The 27,231-nt window shown below is 40.2% G+C and overlaps 1 protein-coding gene across 1 annotated transcript in view; it reads left to right on the forward strand.

Moving 5' to 3' along the window:
- Nucleotides 1–27,231, forward strand: part of thsd7ab (thrombospondin, type I, domain containing 7Ab) — a 188,270-nt gene that overhangs the window by 128,484 nt on the left and 32,555 nt on the right. Inside the window, exons 15-20 of the mRNA XM_084727599.1 lie at nt 10,635–10,814; nt 11,984–12,122; nt 13,913–14,066; nt 15,923–16,064; nt 22,929–23,044; nt 23,630–23,747. Coding sequence (XP_084583725.1) covers nt 10,635–10,814; nt 11,984–12,122; nt 13,913–14,066; nt 15,923–16,064; nt 22,929–23,044; nt 23,630–23,747 — 849 coding nt within the window. The remainder of the gene's footprint in view (nt 1–10,634; nt 10,815–11,983; nt 12,123–13,912; nt 14,067–15,922; nt 16,065–22,928; nt 23,045–23,629; nt 23,748–27,231) is intronic.

The raw sequence follows: 27,231 nt of genomic DNA on the forward strand, positions 1-27,231 counted from the left end.
CCATTTATTTCACATACTTGACATAAAACGACACGTGTACTCATACTGTGAGGCATATTCCTCTGCTGTGTGGAAACAAACTAATAGCTCCTGACATCACACTCCACACTGCCCAACTACAGCAGCCACAAAGGGTCCAAACTCAAGCTCAAAATTCACAGTTCCAAAGGTCAGTTCCTTATGTGAGGGATGTTAATTTAATGCTCTTTGTGCTGTGTGCAGTTTTCAACTCAGCTGATGTGTGTTGTTTTCAGAAATAGAACCGGTGATCATCTCTATAAGTGGATGATTCCACTTTTTTTTTACCATGGTCTAGTGTTAAAAAAGCAAACAGAAATCGTATTACATTGCAATATTGAATCATAATACATACTGAGTCGGCACCTGAGTACTGTGATAGTATTGAATCGGGAGGTAGATGTATCATCCCAGCCTAAATTTTGGTGCTTAAAACTGGAGTTTGACTTTGTGTGTCTTGGTTTGAGGATTTAATCGCTGCTACAAAAGTGTCTCAGTCCTCTTTGAAGATATCATACTGAATATTCTAGCCCTAAACCCGAGTAACATCACTTGAGCTCAATATCACAATCGGTTAGAAGATAAACTGTATTTTATTAAATACACTTGTGCATAAGATTCTTCTTCTTCTTCTTTTTTTTATGAAAAAGAAAATCTAGATATAGATTCTGTTTCACATCTCATGAATTCATCTTCATTCTCAAGGAGCTGCAGCACTTTCTGTTTGAATTAAACCCACACAGCACACACAGATTTGTTTTTCTTCTTTCAAAAGGTGAGCAGCAGCTTGTATGAAGGAGTGAATTTATCGAATACATCAATCTGATGAAATTATGTCATTAAGAGAGTAAATGATTTATATGATTCATGTGATTTTTGTTGATCTGTCTGTCCATCCTGGATCTATCTTCTGTGGGTCTCTTTCTTTTTGTCCATATAAAATAGTTTTTGGGGGAGTTTTCTTTTATCCAAATGGAGGGTCTAAGTACAAAAGGTGTTACACATTGTAAAGATTGTAATTTTGGGCTATATAAATAAAATTTGACTTAATTTACCTCAAAGTACACAAGCGATGCTCACAAGGAATGGGAGCTGCCCTTTAGTAGTCCTCCAGAAGTTGGCCAATCAGAGGAAAGTGGACTTTTAGGGAGGGAAAGAAAGGAGCTGAAACGGCTTGTTGCAGACAGAGGGTGATTTGAGGGTCTGGATAAACGATAGGTATAAGATAAATAAGGATGATTTTGAACTTTGAATGATGTAGAACTACTCTGGTGGAATCCCTGCACAAAAATATATAACTTGAAATGACCATAAACGGTCCCCTTTAAAAAATATTTATAGTCACCACTGGTAGAAGGTGGGTTTGACTCTGTCACTGTCCATGGTGTTAGCAAGCCATCTGGGGTTGCAGCTGAGCTTTCTTAGCACAGAGCCACACCCTCTGACACCCCTCCACCTCTGAAAGATGTTTTTTTCTTTTTTGCAATTTGGGTCAGCTAAGCTATGTTTGGGCCATGACCCCTGGTGATGGAAGCAGCTCTGACAGAAATCTGCATTAAAGCAGAGAAGTCTCGAGGTTTACTGCATTATGTAGCAAATCAGATGTTTTTTTTTCCTCTCCAGCCTTGGCCAGGTGAGAAACATACTGTAGCACAGATTGCTGTAGATGCAAGAATAACTTTTTGCTCTGTTAAATATTCATCTGAAGCGAAGGATTTTGTTTGTGCACATATGAGAGCCCCTCCTATGGAGGCTAGCAACTCATTTTGAATACTGACTTTCACGTAAGGAGGCCTTTTTCTGGCACACTCCTGTCAGAATCATTTGTCTCCTCATTGTAAGGTCTTATCTTAGATCCAAAATACTTCAAGCAAAGAATCCCGGCTCAGAAACTCGTTGTGAAATTGCTGTGAAATGGAATGCGGGAGATGTTCAAATGAATACATCAGTGTTGTGCATATATAAACATGGTTTTAGTCTCCTTCTGTGAGTCACAGATTCAGATATGCGTCAGTTAATCTGAGTGTGGGTGTGACAAGAGCACGTCGCAAGGACGGGGTTGTGTGTGTGTCTGCTTTTGTGTGTCAGCTTCTGTGTATTTTTACACCTATGTGAATGTCTGCGGGTGTATGTGTGTGTGTGTGCATCCATGCATTCATCTTCAAGCATCATTGAGCTCAGAAGAAAGAAATGTTCCTTGAGGTGCACACAAAAACAAAAACACATTCATGAGGATTGGCGTTAGTACATGTGTATCTCAAAGATATCATTAAATCTCTCTTTTATCCCCCTCATTGAGTCACTCACCCCCCCCCGCCCCTTCCTCTCTGCCACTCCCTCCTTCATTTCTGTGCCATTCTCTCCATCTTAGCCATCATCACTTTTAATCTTGATAGAGGAGGAGACATGGTCCTTCCACTACTCTACTGCTGACACAGTGCTCTCGGCTATGATGGTGATCAGGCAAACTCTGCCACTGTTATCTCTCTATTCCACAGACATCAACAGAAAAAACAGGATTATCATTGAAAGTGCACATTGATCCAAGCTTTGTGGTATTGCTCACTTCTCAGATTGCCTCGTTCCTCTATGAGAAGAAGCGAATATTGTAAGAGAAGATAACAGTGAATCTCTGTGAGGGCTGTTCTCAATAAATGAGTTCTCTCTCTTCTGCAGCAAGTAACAATATAAGGATTGTGATTTACAAAGAATAATATTTCAAAAAGGAGTTCAGTAATTTGTATGTGACATATATATGTTTTTTTAACATATAAATGATTTAAGTCAGGCTTGACTGTAGGGAGACTAATAATCAGCAGCACAAGAAGAGAGTAACAGCCAAATGACAAATTCCTGATTCTATTAGTTCCCAGCAATAATTGCAGTCAGCCACAAGAAGATCTAATTAGTGTGTTGTCATGTTCAATATAATCAAGGCGGGGACTGAGGGGGTAGAGACTCAGGACCAGGCCACAGACTTACCAGCTCAGGACAATGACTGAAATTGTGTTGGTCTGCCGCAATGTTAATCTCGTTGACTAATAATTTTCATCATAGTTTGTGTCAGCATTTTTTCACTGTTGAAACCAAGATGATAACTAAATTAAAAGGTAATTTATGACAAAAACTATTATGAAATCTATTGATACTTTTATCAAGGAATAGAAATAAGAATAAAATATTAGGGAGCAGATTCCGATATGACTCGGGTTTTTTTATTCCTTCAAAAACTCTGCACTTAATCCAGTGTTGTCTGTAACATAAAGTTCTACATTTATGTAATGCATTATTTTACATATTTGTCAACTGAATATACTGTAGATTTAGTTAACTAAAATCTTATGATATTTCGTTGACTAAAACTAGACTAAAACTAAAACAAATTCTGATTTAGTCTAAGACTAAATCAGAATTTGCTGCCTCTCTCCTCCAAAGCTCCCTGGAGCTCAGTAACTGTCTGTGGGCAAATGGCGGCTCTGTCCCTCCACTCCAGCTGCTCCTGTGACTGTTTCACTGAAAGTTTTCAGCTCACGCTTAATACAATGTCACTAGCAACGTTACATTTAAGTAGAGCAACAATACATGTGTGCTCTTGAGTTTGTCACACCTGACACACATCTGAAAACGAACTGAAACATGGACGCTGCCTCTACCAGCTTTATTGGACATGGTATGTTTTTTTTATCTTCACTGTCAGGTTGTTGGAACTGAGGTGAGTTGAAGTGAACTGCTGGGCTGATTTGGACTGAAAGGGTCGCCAGACGAATGTTCGTAATTGACTGTTAGGAAAGTTGAGGGGTAGAGAGGTGGCGTCGTGTGTCGTTTCAGGGGGTTTATATAGTGTTTGGGGAACGATAGGTCTGGCGTGTCACTGAGCCATGTTTCAGGTCTGCCCCAAAAAAATCCTGAACACAGACAGGGCTACTGTCACTAGCTATATGTCAGTTTTAAGCTACAGTGGCTCTATAGTGTCAAACAGAATACAGCACACTGTAAATTTAGGAAATGTAACGGTGCTCATAGTGGAAATGGCCTGTGGGTAAAATCAGTGTTTGTAGTTTTTGAAATATTCATAGAATAAGACATGATCATTGTGCATGGCAGGTCTGTAACACAATACAAGAACATTTCAACTGATAGATATTACCATAGATTAGATACTTGCCCTCATATGAAAGAACAAATCTGTAACAAAAAGAAGAATGCAGATTTGAAGTAATGGAGCTGACAGACTCTGCTAGACATGATGGGGAAAACGGAGCAGAACAGGTTAGTAGATATTTCCCCCAGCAGTATGACTTTGGAAATTCTAGAGAAGTAAAAAATAATTCTGTTACATTTTAGTTTACTAAAAATAATGTCGATTTTTTCCATTAAGAGAGTGTTCAGTTCTCCCCAAAAAATTTAAAGTAATGTTATATCAGATTTGGTGATTTGTGATGATTACATCATTCTGATCAAACAAACATCAAGCGAGTGTAACAACACAAGGCATAACAAGCTGCTAGTCCAACTGCAAGAAGGCCAGCTTGGCGTCTGTCTTGCAGCCTTTTATTTCATGAAGCTCTCGCCAACATCTGAAAGCCAGTCCGACATTTACTCTTGTCTGGCGGCCTCTCGCTCGGTCACTCTCTCTTTTTCTCTTTTAGGCTTCATTTGCCAATGTCCTCCTCTATCTCTTTGCTGCTACCATGATGTCCGTTCAGGCTCTTGAGCTCGGTTATTTTGTCTACTTGAGTGGCTCCAGTTCTGGTGACCATTTCTGCACCGTGCCCAGTTAGCATTTCTCCCTAACTTGGTCCTGAAAAACCTCCTTCTGCCAGCAGTTCAAAGCCCCTGTACTAGAGGTGTAAACACCAGCACTCCCCTGGTGCTCCTGTGAACTTCCAGTCCAGCTAACTGTGGTACCAGAAAAACTGAAAATAATTTATCCATAGAATATTATCTATTTTCACTTAAATCAGTAAATAAAGTTGGTGATGTGTGTCTGACTTAAACACTGTAAAGCATTAAGTAGATTTACATAGTTACATAGTGTTAGAACAGGAGAATGGGACGCAGGAGTTACATATATTGTTTTAACTATATCAGAAAAACAGTATAACTATTCATCAAAAATGTAACTTTGTCTCCTACCATCAACACTGTGCCATAGGTCACGATATACTGCGGGAACATCTTGAAATAAGTCCCCTGCCAAGTCCTATATACAGTGTGTGACATTACTTATATGGTTCTGATTTTTATGACTACAAGCGACCCATGATGCTTTGACCTTTACCATGACTTGATATTACGGGACAGCTCAGAAGGCTTTGGCTTCATACTAGCAGGATGTGGTAAAGAAGGAGGGAATATAGTCACTCTGGGAAGCCGTAAAGGGTAAAGCTTAAGGGCAGGTGTCTTGCTGAGGACCTGTGAACTTGAGTAGTACTGCAGTGAACAGATTTGTTGGTGCATGACGAGCCATATTTGTTGTAACAAGAGAACACAGTGAGAGCCTGTGCCCTATAATGGAGCTTAAGCTGTTGGAGTGTTGCAACATGTAGACAGTGTGCTGTCAAGGTTGTAGGACCGAGGTCTGTGTCCATTAATGTTAGTAATGTGCATCAAAGGGCCCGTCTGGCCTATGGTGACTCTTTCTTATTCTTCTATGAGCATAGACTCTCCTTAGTTATTTTCAGAGCACCTAGGGATTAGACTGCCCCCATTGCCTTGCAGATGATTGTGGTGCAGGAGGTGTAACAGATCGAAAATCGGGCAGTAATGTTGGAAGACTCCTGCAGCCAAATGGTTCATGTACACTAAAGCTTTTCAGTCCAACCACCCATTAAGTGGATGAAATTTGGTTTCATAAGCCAGCTATGGTGACTGAGCCTAACTTTATTGCTGGTTCGATGACCAAAAATAAATGGTGGCATGATCAGTGTTCTCTCTGGGTTCCCAGGGGACCAGCATGATAGTGGGCCCTTGCAAGCACAAAAAGAGGCTGAGAAATATTTAGGAAAAGTTTCATTTTGAATTGCTGTGGGTACAATCCAGCAGTGTATAACTTCATGTGCGTTCATAGCTTCTCTATTTAACAAAATATTTTGCCCTTGTGATTGGTTTAATTAAATTAGTTCTACCTGTCTTCTTTTTAGTTATTTTACACAAGCATTTTCCAACATGAAAACATTTCAACATTGAGAAATATATTAGTGTAATAATCTGCATTATCTCTTGTTGGGGACCATGCAGGTCTCAAACCAGCCATTGCTGAAAAAAATCCACAAATTTACTTTGTCAAAAAAGCTTCTACAAAATTGAAAACTCTGGAATATATATATATATATCTATACAAATAGATCACTGTGCAGGTGATCATGCTTATGCGTGTTGAATATTTGCCCTAATATGTGGTTTTTTATCTTCTATTTCTGTGTCAGTTCATCCCTTCAAGTCTCAACATTGTGCCAACATAGTGCGAATGCCAGCAGGCTCCTGCATCTGCAAAGACAAAAACAAAGAATTTCCGCACTGTGAATATTGTTAAAGTGCAGATTAAGTCTGTTAGAAAGCCTGCGTACTTCCAGAGGCATTTCAGTGCATATACCTATTATCAGTGGGAGGTTCAAGAGCCGGTTGGGCAGTGAAATTGTTAACATTTCAGGGGAAGTTGGGCAGTCAGCAGTTAGGAAAAGCTTCACACAGAAGTGACAACTGCTCTGGGAATTACAGAAGGAGCTGGTGCCAGGTTACAAGTTGACTTCTAAAGGCAATAGTAGTGATCTCTTACCTGGACTCGGCCCAAAAACTCCCTGAGAGCTTGGCAAGACACCTAACAAGTTTATATCAGTTGAACTATAAGTGAACTGCAGGCTTAGGTGCTGCAGCACTTGCACTGTGAGTGAACTCAAAGTGACAGCGTCAGTGATTTAGAATGACTGGACTTAAATGTAAGGCCTACAGTGGGAGGTCAGAGGTCATGAAGCCTCAGCTTCAGCTTCCAGAGGCCAAGCTGAACTCAGCAAGGTGTTGATGTAGAGATACTGATCTGGACTCAGGGGGCAACAGAGTGGAAGGAGGTCAAGCTGAAGAGTGTGTGCTGTGTGTACACATGTGCATCTGTGTGTTGGTAGGTGTGTGTGTGTATGTGTACGTGCACGCGTGTACAGCGTGTGCTCCTGTGTGTGTATGTGCATAGATGTGATCATTATGTCACTGCAGATTTAGCTGGAGCCAAAGTGCTGCCAGGACTCCAACCCTGACTGGATTAAACAGACTTTTTATTTTTTTAATCATATTAGCTTTAAGAAATCTTACTGCTCAGTTTTGGGCCTGTATGGCGAGCAGCAAGATCACCCATCAACTGTCCTCTTCAGCTGAGCCAAGTTTAAACCCCATGTTTAAGCTCCAATCATCCATATATAAAACACATCCATCCCAGGATTTTCAGCAAGTGTTACCACCTTTGGCTGCAGGGGCGTGTAGATATGCTGAAAGAATGCAAGAGAAAAGAAAAATAAAAGGACTCGTAAGAGATGTGCCACGCTGACAGGGTTAGTCTCATCAATATATTGATCCTTGTGAGAAACCTGCGTTAAGGCCGCGTTCAGACCAACATTTGCATTGCATCAAAAAACAAACAAGCCTCCCTGTTGATTTCAATTAGACTACAGCAGGGGGTCTGTCAAAAAGAAAAAATCTGGGTAGCTAGCTCAACTTTTCTCAACATAAAGTACCTTCATCAACCTATCTGGCCAGTTGCACATTCCTGATTGCTTTGCAACATATGCAGCATCTTCTTCTGTCTATCTTGCAGTCATCAAGGATAAAAGCGAGTTGCTTTGATGACTTTCCATACCTTGTAAATTGACATAGCATCTGCTTTAAGCCTTAAAATGCTTAGATTACTTAAACAGGACTCTCTGGATTGTATTTCATCTTTTCAGCAGTTTTTTTATTATCTCCACCAGTCTTCGTGTGATCGGTTGTATGCTTGTGTGTGTGTGTGTGTGTGTGTGTGTGTGTGTGTGTGTGTGTGTGTGTGTGTGTGTGTGTGTGTGTGTGTGTGAGACCTGGAGCTCGTTCACAGGTAATCTCTCATACTACTGGACCATTAGCCTAAAATTACTATTACTAATGAAAATGCTGCTGGTTACAAAGGGTTTCGATCCAAATGACCAGGCTTTGAAAATGGGAAGTCATTTGTTCAAATCAGTTGTAGGACAAAGTCAGACATTGTGAACAAAGAAAGTGAATAAGTACCACTCTCCTCTCTAGTTATCCTCCATTTGTTCCAGCAGAGCTCAGTGGCCAGCGGTGGATAGCTGTTGCACCCGGCAGGTCGGTGTGTCAGTGTGAAGTATGATATTGCTGCAGAAGAACATGAGTGCTCAGCAAGACTTTGTCCAGGTTAAAAAAAAAAGTGAGAAAAACACCCACATATAAATTGACAAAATTGATTTGTAAGGGCTGAATAGCCAGTGTGAGATTCCTCTGAAACAAGTCTATCTTAAGTCGTGGGAAGTGCGTTTTCAGCAAATCTGTCAGTCAATGTAGCGCCGCATGTCTCTCACTAAAAAGTAAAGCAGCCTGAAAGAACCCAGATCAGAAAAAGGAAGTGGTTAGACACCCAGTGAGACACTCCACTTCCCTGGCTCATTCACCTCATTGATTTTCTTAATCAAAGGCTAAAGAGATTTACAGGCCAGTGCTGTTACATAAGCTTAAAAATGTATTAGGTTCTGTCTACTAAACAGACTCTCAGCAAGTGAAAAAAAAAGATGTAATACACAAAGCTAAAAGAATACTAGAATAATCTCTTTCAACGCGTTTGACTGAACCTTGGCCTGTGTACTGAGGAAAACAGAAATGCTGAAAGGCCAGAAATCCAGAAAAAAAAACACAACTAACAAGCAGCGCGAGATGCTTAAAACCAGCTGTGTTAACTGTGTCATGACCCTGTGAGCTGAGGAAAAATAGATCGAAATAATGAAGCTTGCTGCCAAGCCCAGACACTGCTTCAGTAGAGTTTAAGACTTTTATATACAGACCGTAAAATTGGGGCCTTTGAATGTGTTTTTATTCCAGTGGGCTGAAAATCAATAGGTGCATTTAGATTAGTTTGTGAAGTATTGGTGAATAGTTTTCACTGCTCTTACAGCTGGGTGTTTTTCCCCATCTAGCATTTAAAGACTTCTTGAACTTTAATGGTTGGTTGTTAGATTGAAAAGAAAAACTAACCTTTGAGCATTGGGACAAATTTAGTTTTATACTAAATAAAGAAAACAAGATTCTTCTAAGGGATACACGAACCAGCCTTTTTTTCTCCAAAGCAGTCATGCTCAACCTGGACTCCGAGTGGCTGAGAACCTACTGGTGGGTTGTACAGAGAACAAATGTTTTATTTCAAAGCTAATTTCTCAGGAATCAATTTTCTGGTGAATGCATTTCCCTTCTGAAATAATTAAGAACAGACTACAGTATGTTGTCTAGTAATTCATTGAAACAGCCTGAAAAGTAGCAAATCATAATTGTCTTTCATTTTGTCTTTTGATGTGTGTACGCGCTAGTCTGAGAACCAGACAAATCTGCAAGCTCATGTTTTATTTGCTTTGGCGGACGTGTCTGGTCTCCCTCCCATTCAAACAGACTTCCAGCCGACACGGCCCTTGTCTGGTCCGTCACAATCAGTATATCAAATATGTGGCGGCTTTGATACAAAACAACTAAGAGGCACAGTATTTTCACATCTAGCTCTGTGAATTAAGGGTTTATTTTGACCAAGCCAGAGTTGGTGAAAGTGGTAAGACTAGTCATGATGGTTTTGGTGAGTTTTATTTTGTTTCTGTCCAGTTTGATTGAAGTGTGCTTCACGCTGATCTGCAAGGGAGCAAAATTAGTTTTTGTCAGTTTAACAGAAAGGTTTATCTCTGAAGAGATACTTTGCATGACGTTGTCAGACACAGAATAACAATCTGAGCTTGTCAGTTACAAAAACAAGCACTTTGATGGGCGCTTTTGCTCCCCAGGAGTAGTTTGCAGCCATTGTAGCTCATGTAGCAGCTGCCATCTGAGCCTGATTTGTGGACCAGTTCCAAAACTTCTTGTACCGATTAGTCATTTAGACACCAGTATATGTAACTGTGTGTGTAGACTCACAGACGTATCAATGTGACACCATCGCAGCTCATCCCTGCATGCTTTAACATTAGAGTATGGTTGCACGTCATTGCTTTGTGTGGAGTTCAACTTTGGTTAACTTTGACTGGCAAAGTCGCAGCCTCAATCAAAAGCAAAGATGTGGTTTCATCGTAGGTCTACCCAACTACATCCAGATGTTCCAGATCCATTTCGGTCTGCCCCGTTGATAATGCCACTTGAAAATCGAGACCAGACTAGTTTGCATTTGGAAATTGGTCTGAAAATGCCAGGCTGTGTGTGCATGTCAAGGCTCACAAATATTCATCCCTTTCACTTCACAGGTCACAAGTCAAAATCCAAAACTGCCATATATATATATATATATATATATATATATATATATATATATATATATATATATATATATATATATATATTTTTTTTTTTTTTAACTACTACAAAACACCTCTTTTTTGTCCTCTTTTCAGGTTATATAGAAGAGGCGTGCATCATCCCCTGTCCCTCAGACTGTAAACTCAGTGAATGGTCCAACTGGTCACGCTGCAGCAAGTCCTGTGGCAGTGGAGTCAAAGTTCGCTCCAAGTGGCTCCGAGAGAAACCTTACAACGGTGGCCGGCCGTGTCCCAAACTGGACCACATCAACCAGGTACAGACACTGAAACTGGAACTTCCTCCTGCTCAGTTCCAAAGTCTGACTTGATGGCTGAGCAGGGAATTGAAATGAAAACCAAAGCTGGATTTCTGCTCACCAATGATTCTTGAATATTTATGAACTGTGCTACAATGTATTTATACTTAGTACAAGTTTGATACAGATTATACATATCCAACACTGGAGAGAGAGAAAGAAATTCATTATTAATGAATAATCAGCTTGAGTCAGCAGAGCCTTCCTTTACCTTCCCCTCATTATTGCTGCACTCATTTTTTTGCTGAGCAGCGACAGTGCAAAAAGCAATGTGTGCTATAAATGGATCCCATCCACCATATTAATGCCCCAGCGTGTGCCAGTTGATTCCTTAAGGTTTCCACAGTTTTCAAAAATGAGATGCTTTCCAGGCCCGTGAGTATCAGCAGATGCAGATTAAGGTTGTGTTGATCTACGCCTGCCAGTGTGTGTGTGTGTGTGTGTGTGTGTGTGTGTGTGTGTGTTTATCTGCTAAGTTCACACAGGTATTTATGCCAGAGGCTTTTCTGATTATGTCCTCTCGAATGTTGCATTAATCATAGGTTCTGCACTATATGAACAGTTGGCATGTGCTCATTAATCCATCTGTCTCCTTTTAATCCACACCAATGCTCGCTGGATATGACTCACTGCTACAGGCTCAGGTAAGAGCTGCTTTCCTCAGCTATTTGTAACGTAGTCGCAGATGTTAAGTGTCATTAATGTCAGTGGGTCACTGACAGATAGATGTACACAGTCACAATATCCTCACTGTAAGTAAACAAGGTACTATCAGATTGGAGTTTTATTTATACAGACATTTCTCAGAGGCAGAGCTGCTCTGGGGGCAGAAATAATCTCGTTGGCTGAGTTAAACCTCGGAGAGCTGAGCCACCGAGAATCACTGCGTATTAGGCAAAACTTCACTGACAAACTTCCACAGCTTAGACTAAGTATTTATGATATAAAATACTGTAGAGGCCATTTTTTTTTCATGACCATGATGAGTATGATCATTAGCTGGCTCAGTGAGCTGTTTCTGGAGTAGGACCGAAGTAAAACAATCAGTCCCGTAGCAGACCTTTGACTTGCCACTGCATCTGCTCTAAAAACTCAAAATGTTAAGCACATAAACATGGTTATTCTGTCCTCAGGTGTATGAGGTGGTGCCGTGTCAGAGCGACTGTAATCAGTATGTGTGGGTGGCCGAGCCGTGGAGTGTGTGGAAAGTCAGCAACGTGGACTTAAAAGAGAACTGCGGCGAAGGAGTCCAGACCAGAAAAGTCAGGTATCTAATCAGGCTTTCTGTGTTTATGTTGTTTATGTTGTTTATACACATTACTACATACACAATTATTAAATGCAGTGTATATTAGCGCTGAGATGATGAGCCAATTAGTTGATCAGTCAGTTGATCAACAAAGAATTATGAATCAGTTAATTGCTTTAGTAACTGCAAATGTGAAAATGTGCTGCTTTTTTGTTTTCTTTTTTTCTATTATTGTAAACTGCATATGCCTTTGGATGTCGTACTTTTGATCAATCAAAACAAGCACACTGAAGACCTCGCAGAAAGCTTTATCAGTATGTGATGTGCATTTTTACTTTAGTTTCTGCTGCTGTTATTATTAATATTATTATTTTTTAAATCAGAAAAATACTGTGTAGATCCACATCAGGTGCAGCCTGCCAGACCTCTATAAAACTGACATTTATTATTTCATTACTATGACGCCCTTCTGTGAAATTGTGCATGTTTCTGGAAACAAACACATGCAAAGGATCCTGTAAAGACTGGGCTAACATGTCTCACATGGTCAACATGCTGCCAAATCTGTTCGAGTGGAACTCTTGGATTTATACTATGCCAAGACACTACAGTGTAATTAGAGAATATTAGACTCATCAGACTATAATTAGATGGTTCCTGAGGCATACAGAACCAAAGATGGTCCTGTAAAAACAGTGGATTAAAAACACACATGCACACATACAAGTAATGAGACACGGGGACATTACTGTTCAATAAGATATCAACAACTCTAACCCTTGTAATGATTAAGTGTAATGTCTTATCATGATTGTTTGTGGTTCGATGTTTGGGTGGCTGGTCTACAATCACAGTGATTAAAAACTAATCATTTCAGCTAAGTTTCTGCTCTTGAGAGCAGGTGAAATTATCAGTGAAAATAGTGGCACTCTCATCTCCTCTTTATCTCGTCTGCTGCAGTATGAGAAAACAGTAATTTTGAGGAGAAAATTCTTAAAAAATGTGTCAGCAGCAATTGAGGAAACCAGGATTCAGTTAAAAATACAAAAGCAACAACACATGCATCAAAATAATAGCTTTTTGTTCTGTCTAAGTGAAAAAAGGGTGTGACTTGTTCATCCCACTGCTGTGCATGTTTACTTTGACCCTTCATAGCCAGAGGAGTCTGTGTTGCTGCGACCAAATACAACAGAAGTTTTTTATCTCACGTCTAGTGGAGATCACGTAAGCCTGCGTGTGTCAGTGTGTAACCGTGTGCCTGTGTGCATGACCAACAGGGCTGGAGCTGCTCTTATGGTTGTGGTGATTCACAGTTTTTCAAAACCCTTGAAAACCCAATATAAAACATGTATATAATCAATACTGCCCGCTGACTCCTCACTCCTCTCATCTGGCTTTTAAGGGCCACAAGTCATCAACAGCTTTTTGGCTAAAATGAGGTTTACCTACGAGGAGTACTGGGGAGTAACTAGTTACATGTAGCTAGATACATTTAATTAAGTTACAGAATAAATATAATTGTAATCAGTTACAGTTAATGAAAGAAAATATGTAATTAGATTACAGTTATTAATCAAAATGTTGGTGATTACAAAGTTTACACTCTCTGCCTGTCAGAGATCTGCACTCCAAGTACACTCATGTAGTTTTTTTTATTTTTAAAAGGACACACTTCACTGCTTGAGCAACACACATGGCATCAAATACTTCGTGTACCTGCCATCTCTGGCTCTTTTTGTTCGACTCCTTTGAACTGCGGCGTCGCTAAAATAAGGTCAAATTCAGTGTTTTCTCGACCAATCCCACAGGTGCATGCTGAACACGATAGACGGGCCGTCTGAGTCTGTGGAGGACTACCTATGTGACCCGGAGGAAATGCCTCTGGGGGCCAGGGAGAGCCGGCTGCCCTGCCCTGAGGACTGCGTTCTCAATGACTGGGGCCCCTGGAGCCGCTGCAGCCTGGTGAGCACTGAACCCAGATCAGAAAACAGCCGCTCAGCTGTCTGGTGCAGAGTAGATATGGGAACATCAGATTTCTGCGAAGCCCACTGAGATTTATCTTGATATCTTTTTCTTGTCAGAAATATTTTCTCTGAGGCTCAAGGAATTCAAAGCGTAGCAGCACTGTATTATTGTGAGCCGTGTATGAATCTTTGTCAACAGGTTTTTTTGGTCCACCAAGGAGGAATAAAAGAGATATATGAACTGGGAAGCAGGAGAAAAATGGCTTATATATCACCTATATTACACTGTACTCACTGTGCATTCAGCAGGGGAGGAAGATGATTTATGATAAAGACTCAGAACTCCTGAGCAGGTTTCCAAATTTACATTTTTTGACACACACACACTCAACCCTCGCTGCATCAGCAGTGATGCACTGTAGGGGTAAACATAAAGCTGGCTAAAAATATTACCCCTAGTTTGTGATCATAATTTGGCAGACAAGCACAACATTGAAAATAATTAGTTATATTTTAAGAATAATATTGATGCCACCAGGAATTTACTTGTAGTTCATAAATGTGCATTTCAACCTAAATGTTGCTGATAAAATGAGCAAAACGTGAGAATTTATCTCCCTCTCAATCATCCTGAGAGTCATTTTCCAACTCACTGTAAAATATTAAGACTTTGCAAATTGAGTTTTGTAAAGAGGCACCGACCCCTGATTTCATCACAGCAGCAGAGCTCACGCCTACAAGTTACAGCACGAACACAATCTCCGTTCTCCCTCTTGCAAAAACATGTAAGATGTCAGAACATCCTGTTCAGCTCCACCGCCCCTGACACCTCCGACTCGGGGTAAAAAGCCATTTTAACTGCTCTGGTTTCACCTGCTGTTCTCACAGCAGCGCCCTGGCCATTGTTAATCACACCCCATTCTCTCCCAAAGTGCTTGACACACCAACTTCCCACAATTCCAATCTCGAATTGGAGTCCGCAGTGGCACCAGCGGGGTCTCTCGCATGTTTTATTCATCATGCCAGCGATGGAGTTATTCAAAAGGCTGTCATTTTCTCCCCCAACTCTCTCTTTTTCACAAGCAATGACCGTGCAGAATCTGGTGGTTTACCATTCCAGCAGAATATCTGTTTCAGTCGTCGTGTCATTTCTCACTGGAAAAAAATCGAATTCCACATTTTTGGGAATGCCATCAGAGAGATGGAAGGACGGATCTTTATTTATTTAATTTCTGATAAAATATCCCTCCAGCGAAGGCATTTGCAGACTCTAGGAGAATGTCTTGCCATAAAAAGTCGTAATGAATTGTAACCCTAATAAGCTGGGAATTAGCCTCAAAGTGGGCAAATCACAGAGTTTTATCAGTTAATGTTCAATAGATATGGACGTCAGTGCAGCAGGAGCTTTATGGCTTGGTTCCATTTTTATATTTTAAAGATAACCTGTACTTTATGCACGCCTGGGGGTAAGAAAGGCTAATATGGAGTGAGCAAAGATGGATGATTTAATATTCCACGGCTCTGACCGAACCAAATCTAACTGACATGTCTGTTACAGTAAAAACAAAGAACAGCTCTGTCTCTTCAAATGTTCCTTTGATTTCTACACAAATACATAAAACTTCTCAAATATACTTTGGCTTTTATAGAGCATCTTCTGACATAATGTCAAATTACTTTAACAATCAGAATAATAAATAATAATACACATTTTTACCTTTCATTGGCTGATAATTTAATGGCCCTGATATTTATCATGCATCCCTGTTTCTCTGTTATACAAACTGCTTAGTCATTTACATTTTTTTAGAAACTTGTTTGGTTCCAGTTTTTAATGCAGAGTTTCTGTTTCAGCCGTGTACCAGAACCAACAATCGAGTGCGGACGGCGTACACCCTACGGTCGCCCAGCGTGGGGAGACAGTGTCCAGACACGACAGACAAGGAGCCCTGTAGTCTGAATCTCAACTGTTTCAACTACTTCTACAACATCACAGGTGAAGGAAACATTGAAGAATGTTGAATTATGCAGAGTATTTATAAAGCCGCAGTAGGCAGGAGCAACTATGCAGAGTTTTGGCTGAGTCCCTTCTCTCTGTAAGGTCGTGAAAGCAGTTTGTTTGTGGCAGACATGTGTCTCCTCAAAGTGACAGTGCTGTACGTGCCTTGTATTTTGGATGGAGCAGATGGTTTTTGGGCAGCTGCCAAGGGTTTGTCAGGATGAATGTTTCTCGACTTCAACCAAGTCACCAATATGAAAACAGCCCTTGAAATGGATTCTGTAAAACTCGCCGTGAACATCACTGCAAACACAGCCTCCATTTCAGAATGAGCTCTTAATCTGTTTTAACAGCAAGAAGAACAATCAATAAACTGACTCATCTATGTTTTATTTTCAACAGCAATATCACTTTTGTTTCTTGGGGTGGGATAATTATAAACCTTGAGAGATTTTATCAAACTTTGTGTTGTAAAATTATGAAGTAACATGAACAGAGCCTTTGAGTTTTGCTCACAGCTGCTCTTTGCAAAGCTCCTCTCTGATCACAGGCTATTTTTTTGTTTGTTGGTTCCATTTCAGTTTGGCTCCGCTTTTGAATGGGAGGGTTGACTCGGCACACATTATGTTTCTCTGTTGTTCCCTGCAGTGACAACCATTAAAGCCTGGCGAACTTGTCATTAAACAGTTGCTTATTTACACATCCAGCAGCAAGGGAGCAACATTATCATTCTTTTGGAGTCATGTGTCTGGCCATCTGGCCAATGTAAGTTCAATATCCACTCTCTTTATCTCTGTTTTTGGTCTCTACCAACTCCTGAGGGAAATATCTGGCTCTTTAGCTGCTAAATTCTCCCCTATGTTCACCAGCTAGTCTCTAACTCCGTCTGTCTGCTGCTGGTGCTGAGTAGATAGTGTATTTTTAGAGATTTTTCCTGAAAACAGCCAGCAATGACAATATAAGGGCAGTAAGAGTGAACCAAAACAGTGAAGTTATAGACTGGACGGCTAAATGACGATTCAGGTGGTAATTCTCTTTAGATTCATCACTACAAGCAACCCCTTTTATATTATCCTGCTTTGTTCACATTCTCACAGAAAAATGTCTTAACTATTGTGACTCCTGAATGGATTTAGATTTTATTTAACATATATATGTATGTATAAATGACTATCACCAACACATAATGGGCATTACCATTAGTGTGTTAAGGAAAATGACAACACAGTAATCACATCTTAAACCATCCATTTTACTTCACATGCTTAACGTGAAACAACATGTGAGCGCATACATACATAGTTTGAAAATCTCAGGTCTAGTGTTAAAAATATCAAATTGAAATCTCAAGAAATCGTAATATCAAGTCGCAAATGGCAATCCTTAAAAATTTCAATCAAATCAGCATCAAAGTATTGTGATAGTATCAAGTAGGGATGCACCGATCGACTGGATAGAGACCAGAACCGGCCAGTTTTCAGCATGACCGCCCCTGACCGGTGACCGGCCGGTCAGCGTCACATGTCCAATTCTGTGCCCGTCATTGTCACACACGAGTTCTGCACGATGGTCACGTCATGCACACAGCAGACAAACTGACCGTGATATCAACACAGCGCTGATAACAGCTACACACTCTGACACATGCTTGCTTGAAGATGATGTCAGCGACAGATTATAAGTACAGGATAAAGAGAAGACAGACAGTCTACAACGAGACAGAGCAGCTGACAATGTCTCAGAACAGCCGTAAACTTTGTAGCTCTTCAGGCTAATGTTAGCCAGCAGCAGACTGCTGTTCACAGAGGGACAGTTAAAATCTCACCTCCTGTTCTGGCTGAAGAATAAACAACCTGTGTTGATGTGTCTCCTCAAACATTTTCTCATCCAGACTCATTTAACTTCTGCGTCTGTTTGTCTCACGGCAAAGTTTTACTGCAGCAAACTGTTGCACTGCATCAGTCTCTGGTTTGTTTACGTCTGCTTCCACATGAGATCACGTGAAGTCACGTCCCGCGAAATCCCACGAGATTCCATGATCTCACAAGATTGCGTTCACCCAATTCATAATCTTAATATAAAACTATAATAAGGCCTGGCTGTAACCTGGACTTTGGAGAACATTTAAATAGTATTTAATTAATACAGAGAAAAGTTGCAAAAATTAATGCTGTCAATTACAGTTCTTAGAAAGACTGAAAATTGGAATCGGCCAGTATCAGAATCGGCTGGTCAAACCCTTCATAAAATTGAAAATCGGAATCGCCCAAGTAAATTAAAATCAGTGCATCTCTAGTATCAAGAGATAAGTGTATCGTTCCAGCCTAATGGATGAAAATATATTTCCAAATCTACTCAGAGATTTGAGCTGGTATCCATCCCGAGCTCCCCGGTCTAATCTGCAGGATATTACACCTCCATATCACATGTCACAGAGGTAGCTCCAACTCATTTCATTCTGAAAACTGTACCAAACATTTCAATAAAAATTGAAAAAACGAGCAATTGTCAGCTCTTCTATATTTCATTTAGGTTTGTTGTGTTGCCTGCGTTGCTGTCGCCCCACATTTCCAACCAGCCCACCCTCTTTCTCTGCCGTCCCTTTGAGTCGTCACACCGGGAGACGTGACATATAATCTCTACTGCTGGGTTCACAGTGGCATAAAGGCGTCCCAGGGTAGATGTACATAATATACGAGCAGAGATTATTATTGGGTAAAGCGCTCTTTTTTTCTTTGTTGATGCTGAGACCATCCAAGCTTCTCCTTCCTTCACAGTTTTACTTTTTTTTTTCTTGCCGTCTCTCTTACTGTCGCTCTTTCTTGTTGCAATCTCCCTATTTTCAGTCCCCAGAGTGCCACAAAGCTCCTCGGCAGAAGGAGACACAATTCCCTGAGTTGAGCTTGCAAACGAGCTCACTGCAGCTAAAAACAGCCACTCATCTTTGTCAGCGGATGGCACACTTGATGAGTGATACCTCAGCCTCCCTGTTGTCGCAGAGTGTTTTTTAACAACAGCATGCATGCTGTGGTTTTAAAGGCATTGGCTCCCTAAGTCTGGAATAAAATGCTGTCTTTCCACTTCACAGGAATCTTTTCTGTTTTTTGGTGGGGGTGTGGGAGTGGAGATGGGTAAGGTTCGTCCTCTTAGACTTTGGAAGTTTCTGGTGAGGTTTATTGGAGAAAACTTGTATTGATGTTGCTCTTAAATCCTGGCTATTTAACTCAAATCTGACCGCCTGGCCACACAGCTTGCTTATGATGCTGGCATAAAAGGATACTGATGGCAGCCAGATTTATTGGATTTAAGTGAGCTGTTTTAAATCTTCAATGACCTATTTGCTGACAAAGTAATCATCTGTTATCACCAGTGATCTAAGCTAGCCAGAAGCTATTTAGAGCCTGACACCAAACATACAAAAAAAGACACACAGTGACACACAGGGATTAAGTTTTTAGCCTTACTTTAGAGTTATGGCAAAAGGAAAGGACGGCAGAGGAAGACGAAGTGTGTCATACACCAAAGGTAATGAGCTGAAGTCAGACTTACAGTACGGCATGCTCGCTATTCTGCTGAGTCATCTGGGAGCCCATGGTGGTTTAATTTGTATGCATGAAACATCCTTCCTAAAATATCTATCAGATACAGTGCAGTGAAGGCATAAGAGTTTTAGTTTATGTCAGCAACGTAGCTGGTAATTAGTTTGATAGTGTGGCCCTGCGTCAATACACCATATAAAAAATTAATTGATATTCTATATAAAAATCTTGGTACTTTTCCTTCCTTGAGCACACTGTATATCAGCATATAAAACCTTAAGCTAAACAACTTTCAAAGTAACATGAGGTAACATGCTGCGGCAGTGCATTTCTGTGTGTTCACACTTAAAAAGCTGAGACACACCACAGTTGTTTCCCACTGTCTGGGATTTATTCATTCTGAAGTGTAAAGTATTTGTGACAGCTGACGCATTCAAACACTTTTGAACAGCGTCTCCTTGTGTTTTGTCCCGCCACATCATCCTGCGTCAACTGAAAATACATCCAACTACAGAAGCAGAACACTCGTGAAATCCTGGTTTCTTGTGACTTGAATACTTGCTCCTCTCCCTTTTCCATCCTGCTCCCTCTCACCTGTCTTCCGACTCTGTTTGCACCCAGGGTGGTAGAATCAACAGCAGCAACCTGCTGAACACTGGTAAATATTTGCTGTATGTGGCAAACTTGTGTGCTCTACAGGCTGGGTCATATCCGGCTGTAAAATATAAATGGAGGAGGTGTGATAAGTGAATTCTGGGGTTTAACAGTCCCATGACAACCATCTTTCTGCCGTCTTTCCAGCTTGCCTTGTAAAAATCTGAAAACTAACTTTTAATGTCTCATTTTATTGTGTACTTTCCTTTATATCATGATTTGAGACTTGTTTGAAAAAGTTTGTGGTCCAAACTTTGATTCGATATGTATGGAGAATGGAGCTTTATTTGAATGCCTTTTTGATAATGTTTTTGCATTGTCTGAGTTTCTTTTCAAACCAGGAGAATGGAGGAGAAAAGTTAGATAGATAAATTCCTCAGATATATTCAAATTAATTTGTTCTTTCATTAATGCCTCGCCTGTATTCATGTACCCACATTCCTCCATCAACTGTAATTGTTAAACATTTGAGAAGAACTTTTTACAGTTACACACTTCATTTATAAGCATATATTTACATTGTATTTTGTTCTTTGTCCTAAGTGCATTTAAAGTTGGCCAGAGCTGTAGACTTATGACTGGCTGTGAGTCACATTCAAAGCTGCTATAATCTATAATTTGTAGTTGTCATGTATGTGTATGTGAAAGGTGTCTCATGTCGTGATAAACCCTCAGAAAATTATCACTCTGCTCTGCAGGTCCCCTGAGTTCTATGGAGCAGCGCCTTTCAGCTCATTGTTTTGGTTTTCTGGCCTGGAACTTTACTTTTGTTCACTCTCACCGCTCTCATCAGTTTCATTTGCAGACACAGCAGGCAGCTGTTATGAATGACAAAGCTCTAACAATCCACCTGAGTACCTGCCCAGCAGGCAGATAAATGTAGCAGCTTGCTGGTGAACATAGTGCAGCATTTAGCTGATAATTGAGCTGGATGTTTGCCTCAGGAGTTGCTGGAGAGCACAGAGCTAAAAAGAGAGCAAATATTGGACTTAAATTCATCAGATGGACACAAACACAACTTGAAATGAATGTTAACGTTGCTCTGTATCTGCTGGATATGTAAACAAGTTTTCACTGTATCAGCTTTCAAGATGACAATATGTCAGTGTTTACTTTTTTCTGCTTCCCCAAAGTGGCGAAAAAATCAGTTAATCAGTTAATGCTTGTTGTTAATGCATTTAATTTTTAAGAATTAAATTAGGACTTGTCTTGAAAGCTACAGCATGGAAACGTGACTCCCTAAAGACTTTGGGACTTGAAAGAAAAGTCAAATGAAAATATTGCTGACACATTTGACGGCATTTGAAAACACGTAAAATTACAATTAACTCAGCTTTGACCCCCCCAAAATAGGTGAATGCTGTGTCACTGGAAGTATTCACACCTGAAAGACATCTTGGAATGGAATTTGTTCATGAGGACCTTTAACTTGACTTGGACTTGCTTTTAAGGACTTCAGGCTTGACTTGAAACACATCTCAAACCTTTTTACGATGTGGCATTAAGACACTTTGCTGCATTAGATTCCAACTGAGCATCAACCTCCACCTGAAAACTGCAGTTCCTCATATGGCCACTTGAGTCTGCCTCCAGAAGAAGGTTCGTCTCCACTGACCCCCATTTTTTATGTAACTCTCCCATTTCAGTTATATCAAGGCTTAAAGTTATTCAAGAGATCAGATAAGATAAAATGAAACATAAGATGAAATTTATGGATCCCATTCTGGGGAAATTCACACATTATAGCTGCTCAAAACAGTACAGGTAGAAAAATGAGAGAGTGATAAATAGAATACAGATAAAATAAAGACAATATAAAATAATTAAAATATGAATTAACAAACTATACATACAGGCTGTATACACAATATGCACCTTTCACTTATACAGATATATTGAGATATATGGATAGTTATACAGAATAATTGCATGTTATAATACACACATGGTGTGTAGCATTGTATTAAGAGAGAAAAATATAAATCATATTGCCCCATAAATGGCTAATTTCACAGAGAAACAGAGATTGGATTGTACAGAAAACAAGCAAAACAAAACAAAACAAAATAAACAACAAAACAAAATTTCAGTGATGATTATATGTATATACGTAATAATATGGTGGCTGCTGTATTTGGCCTGCGTAAGCTCCACCCACTCTCCAACTCCTGGCCCATTTTTGGTTTAGCCCAGAGTTCAGCGGAGTCAGACACTGCCAAGATGGCGACCACCAGAGCAAACACATTGTGAGCTTCAAAAAGGCTGTTCAGAAGCCTGTGGGTGAATTTACAGATTCTGCATCCATGTTTTATACAGTCTGTGAGTCCAACCAGGAAACAAGTACAACGAGTGTACTTTTACACGTGACTTTTTGTGGACAGTATCTGAGCTGCTTGCAGTGTAAAGAAACAAATATGGGAAATGCAACAACTTAACAACTTAATGATGCTTTGTGGCTGGAAGGCTTTTGTTGTACTGGGCATCATCATGTAGTTTTACTTTGTAAACAATATTGTTGATTCTAAGTTATGGGAGATTGTCTGTTGTCTTGTTGGTATTTCAGCCTTGCACCCTGCGGTGTTATAAACACTCTGATGCACTTACATTACCAGTTTAATGAACATTAACAGCCAAAACTATAAATGTGATATGTTCTGTTTCTCCTCAGACTGGAGTACATGTCAGCTGAGTCCTAACGCTGTGTGTGGGAGCGGCATCAAGACTCGGATGCTCGACTGTGTTCGCAGTGACGGCAAATCAGTGGATATAAAATTCTGTGAGGAGGTAAGACTTACAAAAATTCCTCAAGCGTCTCCTTTTGTACCCTCACTTTTGTTTTTTGAGCAGGTCAGTTTTTACTTTCTTTGTTTGACACACTCATTTTTCTTAATGACTTAATCACATCACTCATTACAATATATTATCTTACCCTTCCAGTACTATTAGGCCCACAGCAACATGAAATATTCACTAGTATTCCCATGCAGAGATTGTTGTCGTTGCTTCGGGCTGAGCGTTTTATTCATTCATAATGTGTCTCGGCTCCCTGTAATTGTAGCCGGCGGGCTGTGGCTGAGCCGTCCCCACAGCTATTTAACCCTTGGCCCACTTCATCATCTGGCTCATTCACAAAAACACATTGTGTCAGAATGGCTTTCACAGCAGCCTCGATGTTCCAACTCCGCTGGCCTGATGCTGCCCGCCACAGTCTGTCCCCTGCCAGAACAAAGGCTTCTGGGAATTGTAGTGCTGAGAGGTCAAGCTGCTGTCTGACCGAAACAGATTGAGTTCGGCTGTGCTCGCCTGTGCTGCAAATGATTTGATGATGTGTCATGAATTACCCCCTTTCATTTCCTACATGCGCTGCAGCTGAATTTGGAGAAGAAGTGGCAGATGAACATCTCCTGTGTGGTCGAGTGTCCCGTCAACTGTCAGCTGTCGGAGTGGTCAGCCTGGTCGGAGTGTTCCCAGACATGTGGGCTAGAGGGTAAGATTCCTAATAGACGAGACATTTTGCTCAACACTATGATCAGCTCAAATTGCTCAAAGCGTTGTTGACATTTAGCTGACATTCTATCTTGAGCAATTTCCAGTGTGATCAAAGAACGGACAAGACTCACTGGCAGCAAGAGTAGAAATACCTGACCTTTTACTAACAAGACACCTGCTCTAAACACTGGCTCACCTATCCATCATCAATTAAGTAAAACCTTACAGTGATCCCTGCGCTGATATATACTTATATTACACTTTTCATGTGCAATAATTAGTTTAGGAGTCTCAAACTGCCAGCCCAGTGTACATTTCTGCCCCATTTCCTTCTCGTTTTGGCCCACAACATGATGTAAAAAATATAATTCGGCCTGCAAAATTAATTCTTTTTTTCATATCAATTTAAATTACTCTTCAAATGAAATATATATAAGAATAAAAATACAATTCTATTCAGAGGAAATTATTGTACATTTGTATGTCTGAAGGGTTGCATGTTGCACAGAATAGCCTGTTTAGCAGTATTTCCCTATAAGCAGCAACATTTAGGATCAGTTATGTGACAAAACTAGTGCTTAATCTCTGGTGTTTGACAAAAGCACAAAGAAAACTGATAATGTTCAGCTAGCGATTTTCTTCAGAGGTATTAAAGACCAATTTGAAGTGACAGAAGAGTTTGTTTCTGATGCACAGCTAACCAGTGTGTATACAAATGTACAGAAACTGCTGTTTACATTTTCATATTAAGTATGACAAAATATGTTAGTAAGAGAAATAAATAGTTTATTTTTATAAATATTGCGCTATCTTGTATTTTAATGTTGAAGCCATGAGATGACAAAACCATCAGTGGTTTCAAACCAATTTAAGTCTGAGACCCCTGACTTAGATAAAATCATAGTAAATTCAAAAGCCAGAGTAATGAAGAAAAAAAGAACAAAAAGGAGAGCAGAAAATACAGGCTCAGGGGCAAAGCTTACTTACATACTTAGATAAAACTAGCAGTTTGATCCCTGGCTCATCCAGTCTGCTTGTCCACGTACCTGTGGGCAAAGATATTGAACCCCAAACTGCTGAGAGTGTGTGTGTGTGTGTGTGTTTGTGTGTGTGTGTGTGTGTGTGTGTGTGTGTGTGTGTGTGTGTGTGTGAGAATGGGTGGTATAGAATTCTTTGAATGGAAAATGCTGCATTGCTCCTGATGAACAAGTCAGCACCTTACATGACAGCCTCTGCCATCAGTGTATGAATGTGTATGTGAATGGGTGAATGCTGTCATGTATTGTAAAGTGCTTTTAGTGGTAGACTAGAAAAGCACTATATAAAATGCAGTCAATTTACTATAAATGTTTTTGAAAATGTTTTATAGAAAAATGGAGAATTAGCCAGGCTGAGGTTGATGGCAAATGGCCAAACACATCAAGTTCTTGAATTTGCAACAGATAACAGGCCCCAGTGATTCAACTCAAACAGGGTTTGCCTCTTAAACCTCAATGATCTGCAGTAGTTTCAGTCATTACAAACTCGTGCTGTATAGCCAAACATTGCACAGCATGAGTCACATTTCTCCAAAGTTAATTGAAATGCGATTGAAATGATGCACAAGCCATCAAGAATATTCCTATTTGATGGTGATTTGATGATGCAGAAATGAAAAAAAAAAACATTTAAAGACTTGGACTTTAGTATTTCAGTCTTGAAGCTTCAATGATGAGTTAGAACAAGCTAATAGAGACAGTTTATGATACCGTCATGTAGTGTTGAATGAGTCATACTGACATGGAGTTTTGTTGGAAACAAAGTTATATTCACATCCACTGCTACTCATGAAGGCTACTACTGTATCCTGTGTATCCATGAGGTCAAACAAACATGTCGAATGCATTTTCTTCTGCATAAAACATTTGCAAAGCTGCCCCATTCTTATGAACACAATATGTCAAGAACGCCTTTTCCTTTACAGGAATTTCCTCTTAACACAAACGTCCACTTGAACTCAAGGATGAACTAATTTAATTTCAGAGGTAAAGGTCACTGTGACCTCATGTCTGTCCCATTCATATCTTACGAACACCGACAGGGAATTTCTTCAATGTCTTCACCAGTGTCCACTTGGACACAAGGATGAACTGATTAGAATTTGGTGGTCAAAGGTTACTGTGACATCACAAAACATGTTTTTGGCGCCATGTTTCATACGCCAATTACATGCATGAGACAAGCTAAATGAGGACTTTCTCATAAATGAGCATCTCCATAGTGATACTAAAGGTAAAAAAAAAAAAAACTCCACAGGTCACCTTCACAGTTACACAAGGAGAAAAAAGGAGACATATAAAGGGAAATCTTTATGTTCAGGCTTGAAACATTAACAACATGCAATATCCTAATACTGACTCATATACTGTAATACTGACTCATTTACTGTTTGGCTGGTATAATCTATTTGGTTGGTACAATCTCACCTCCATTAAACTCCATTGACCCCCATTTATTATCATGGTGATCTAGACAATATTCTCATAATTAGAACTATTCTTTGGTTGAGAGCTAATGCAGCACAGAAAGCCCTGAACGTTTGTGTGTTGTGTTCAGTTCCTGACTGTATCTTTAAATATATAAGAATATTGAATGTCATGTTTCTTGCACATAGACATTTTTTTTTTGCATTAGTGTGCAGCTGAGAAATAAGTGTGACTTTTTGTTGACGCTCCCTGGGCTGCTTGTAATGTGGAAGAATCAAATACCGAAAGTGCAGACAGAGTTGAATTTATGATGTTCAGCCACCAGCACTGGAAGACTATGGATGTATTTGACATGTGTACATGTATGAATGTGAAGCAGGAAGATGCAAGCACAAAACATACAGGTCTGGAGGAGCCTGCATACAGAAAGCTGTAAAAAGCATTTTCATATACAATACCATTTGTCCCAGGTTTGTTTGAAGGAGCTTATTGCATCAACAGCTTTCTGTGCGTGTGTGTGATTCCCCACCAAAGCATGGTGTGGCTGAGCAAAAACATGCATGCTCAGCAAAACGCACTTGAATAACTAAGAAAAATGCCTATATCAGACACTTCCTGCTCCCCCAGGAGGCATTTGGCCAGAAAAAAAACTCACAAAAGCAAAAGAGAGGAAGTGTTTATTTAAGAGACGTTATGGTCCTCCCAAATGGCCGACAAAAATTTGTCCTCCTGTTGCCTGGTTGTTGTTCCGGCGCCTCACACAATTGATTGTGTCCCATTACATCTTCCTGCTCCTCAGGGCTGTGGGGAGCACTTTGAAAAACAGGCACTACAGCGATAGTTGCTAAATCACAAGGAATAAGATAAAAGTTTCAGAAAGGCTAAAGGAGCAAGAGGGGACCCTATTTGGTGTGTGTGTGTGTGTGTGTGTGTGTGTGTGTGTGTGTGTGTGTGTGTGTGTGTGTGTGTGTGTGTTTGTGTGTGGGATGTTCTCTTGTTGGAATAGGATGAGGTCGT

This window comes from Lutjanus erythropterus, chromosome 9, assembly GCF_056507025.1.
Source record: "Lutjanus erythropterus isolate fLutEry1 chromosome 9, fLutEry1.hap2, whole genome shotgun sequence".
In the NCBI taxonomy this organism is placed as follows: domain Eukaryota; kingdom Metazoa; phylum Chordata; class Actinopteri; order Lutjaniformes; family Lutjanidae; genus Lutjanus; species Lutjanus erythropterus.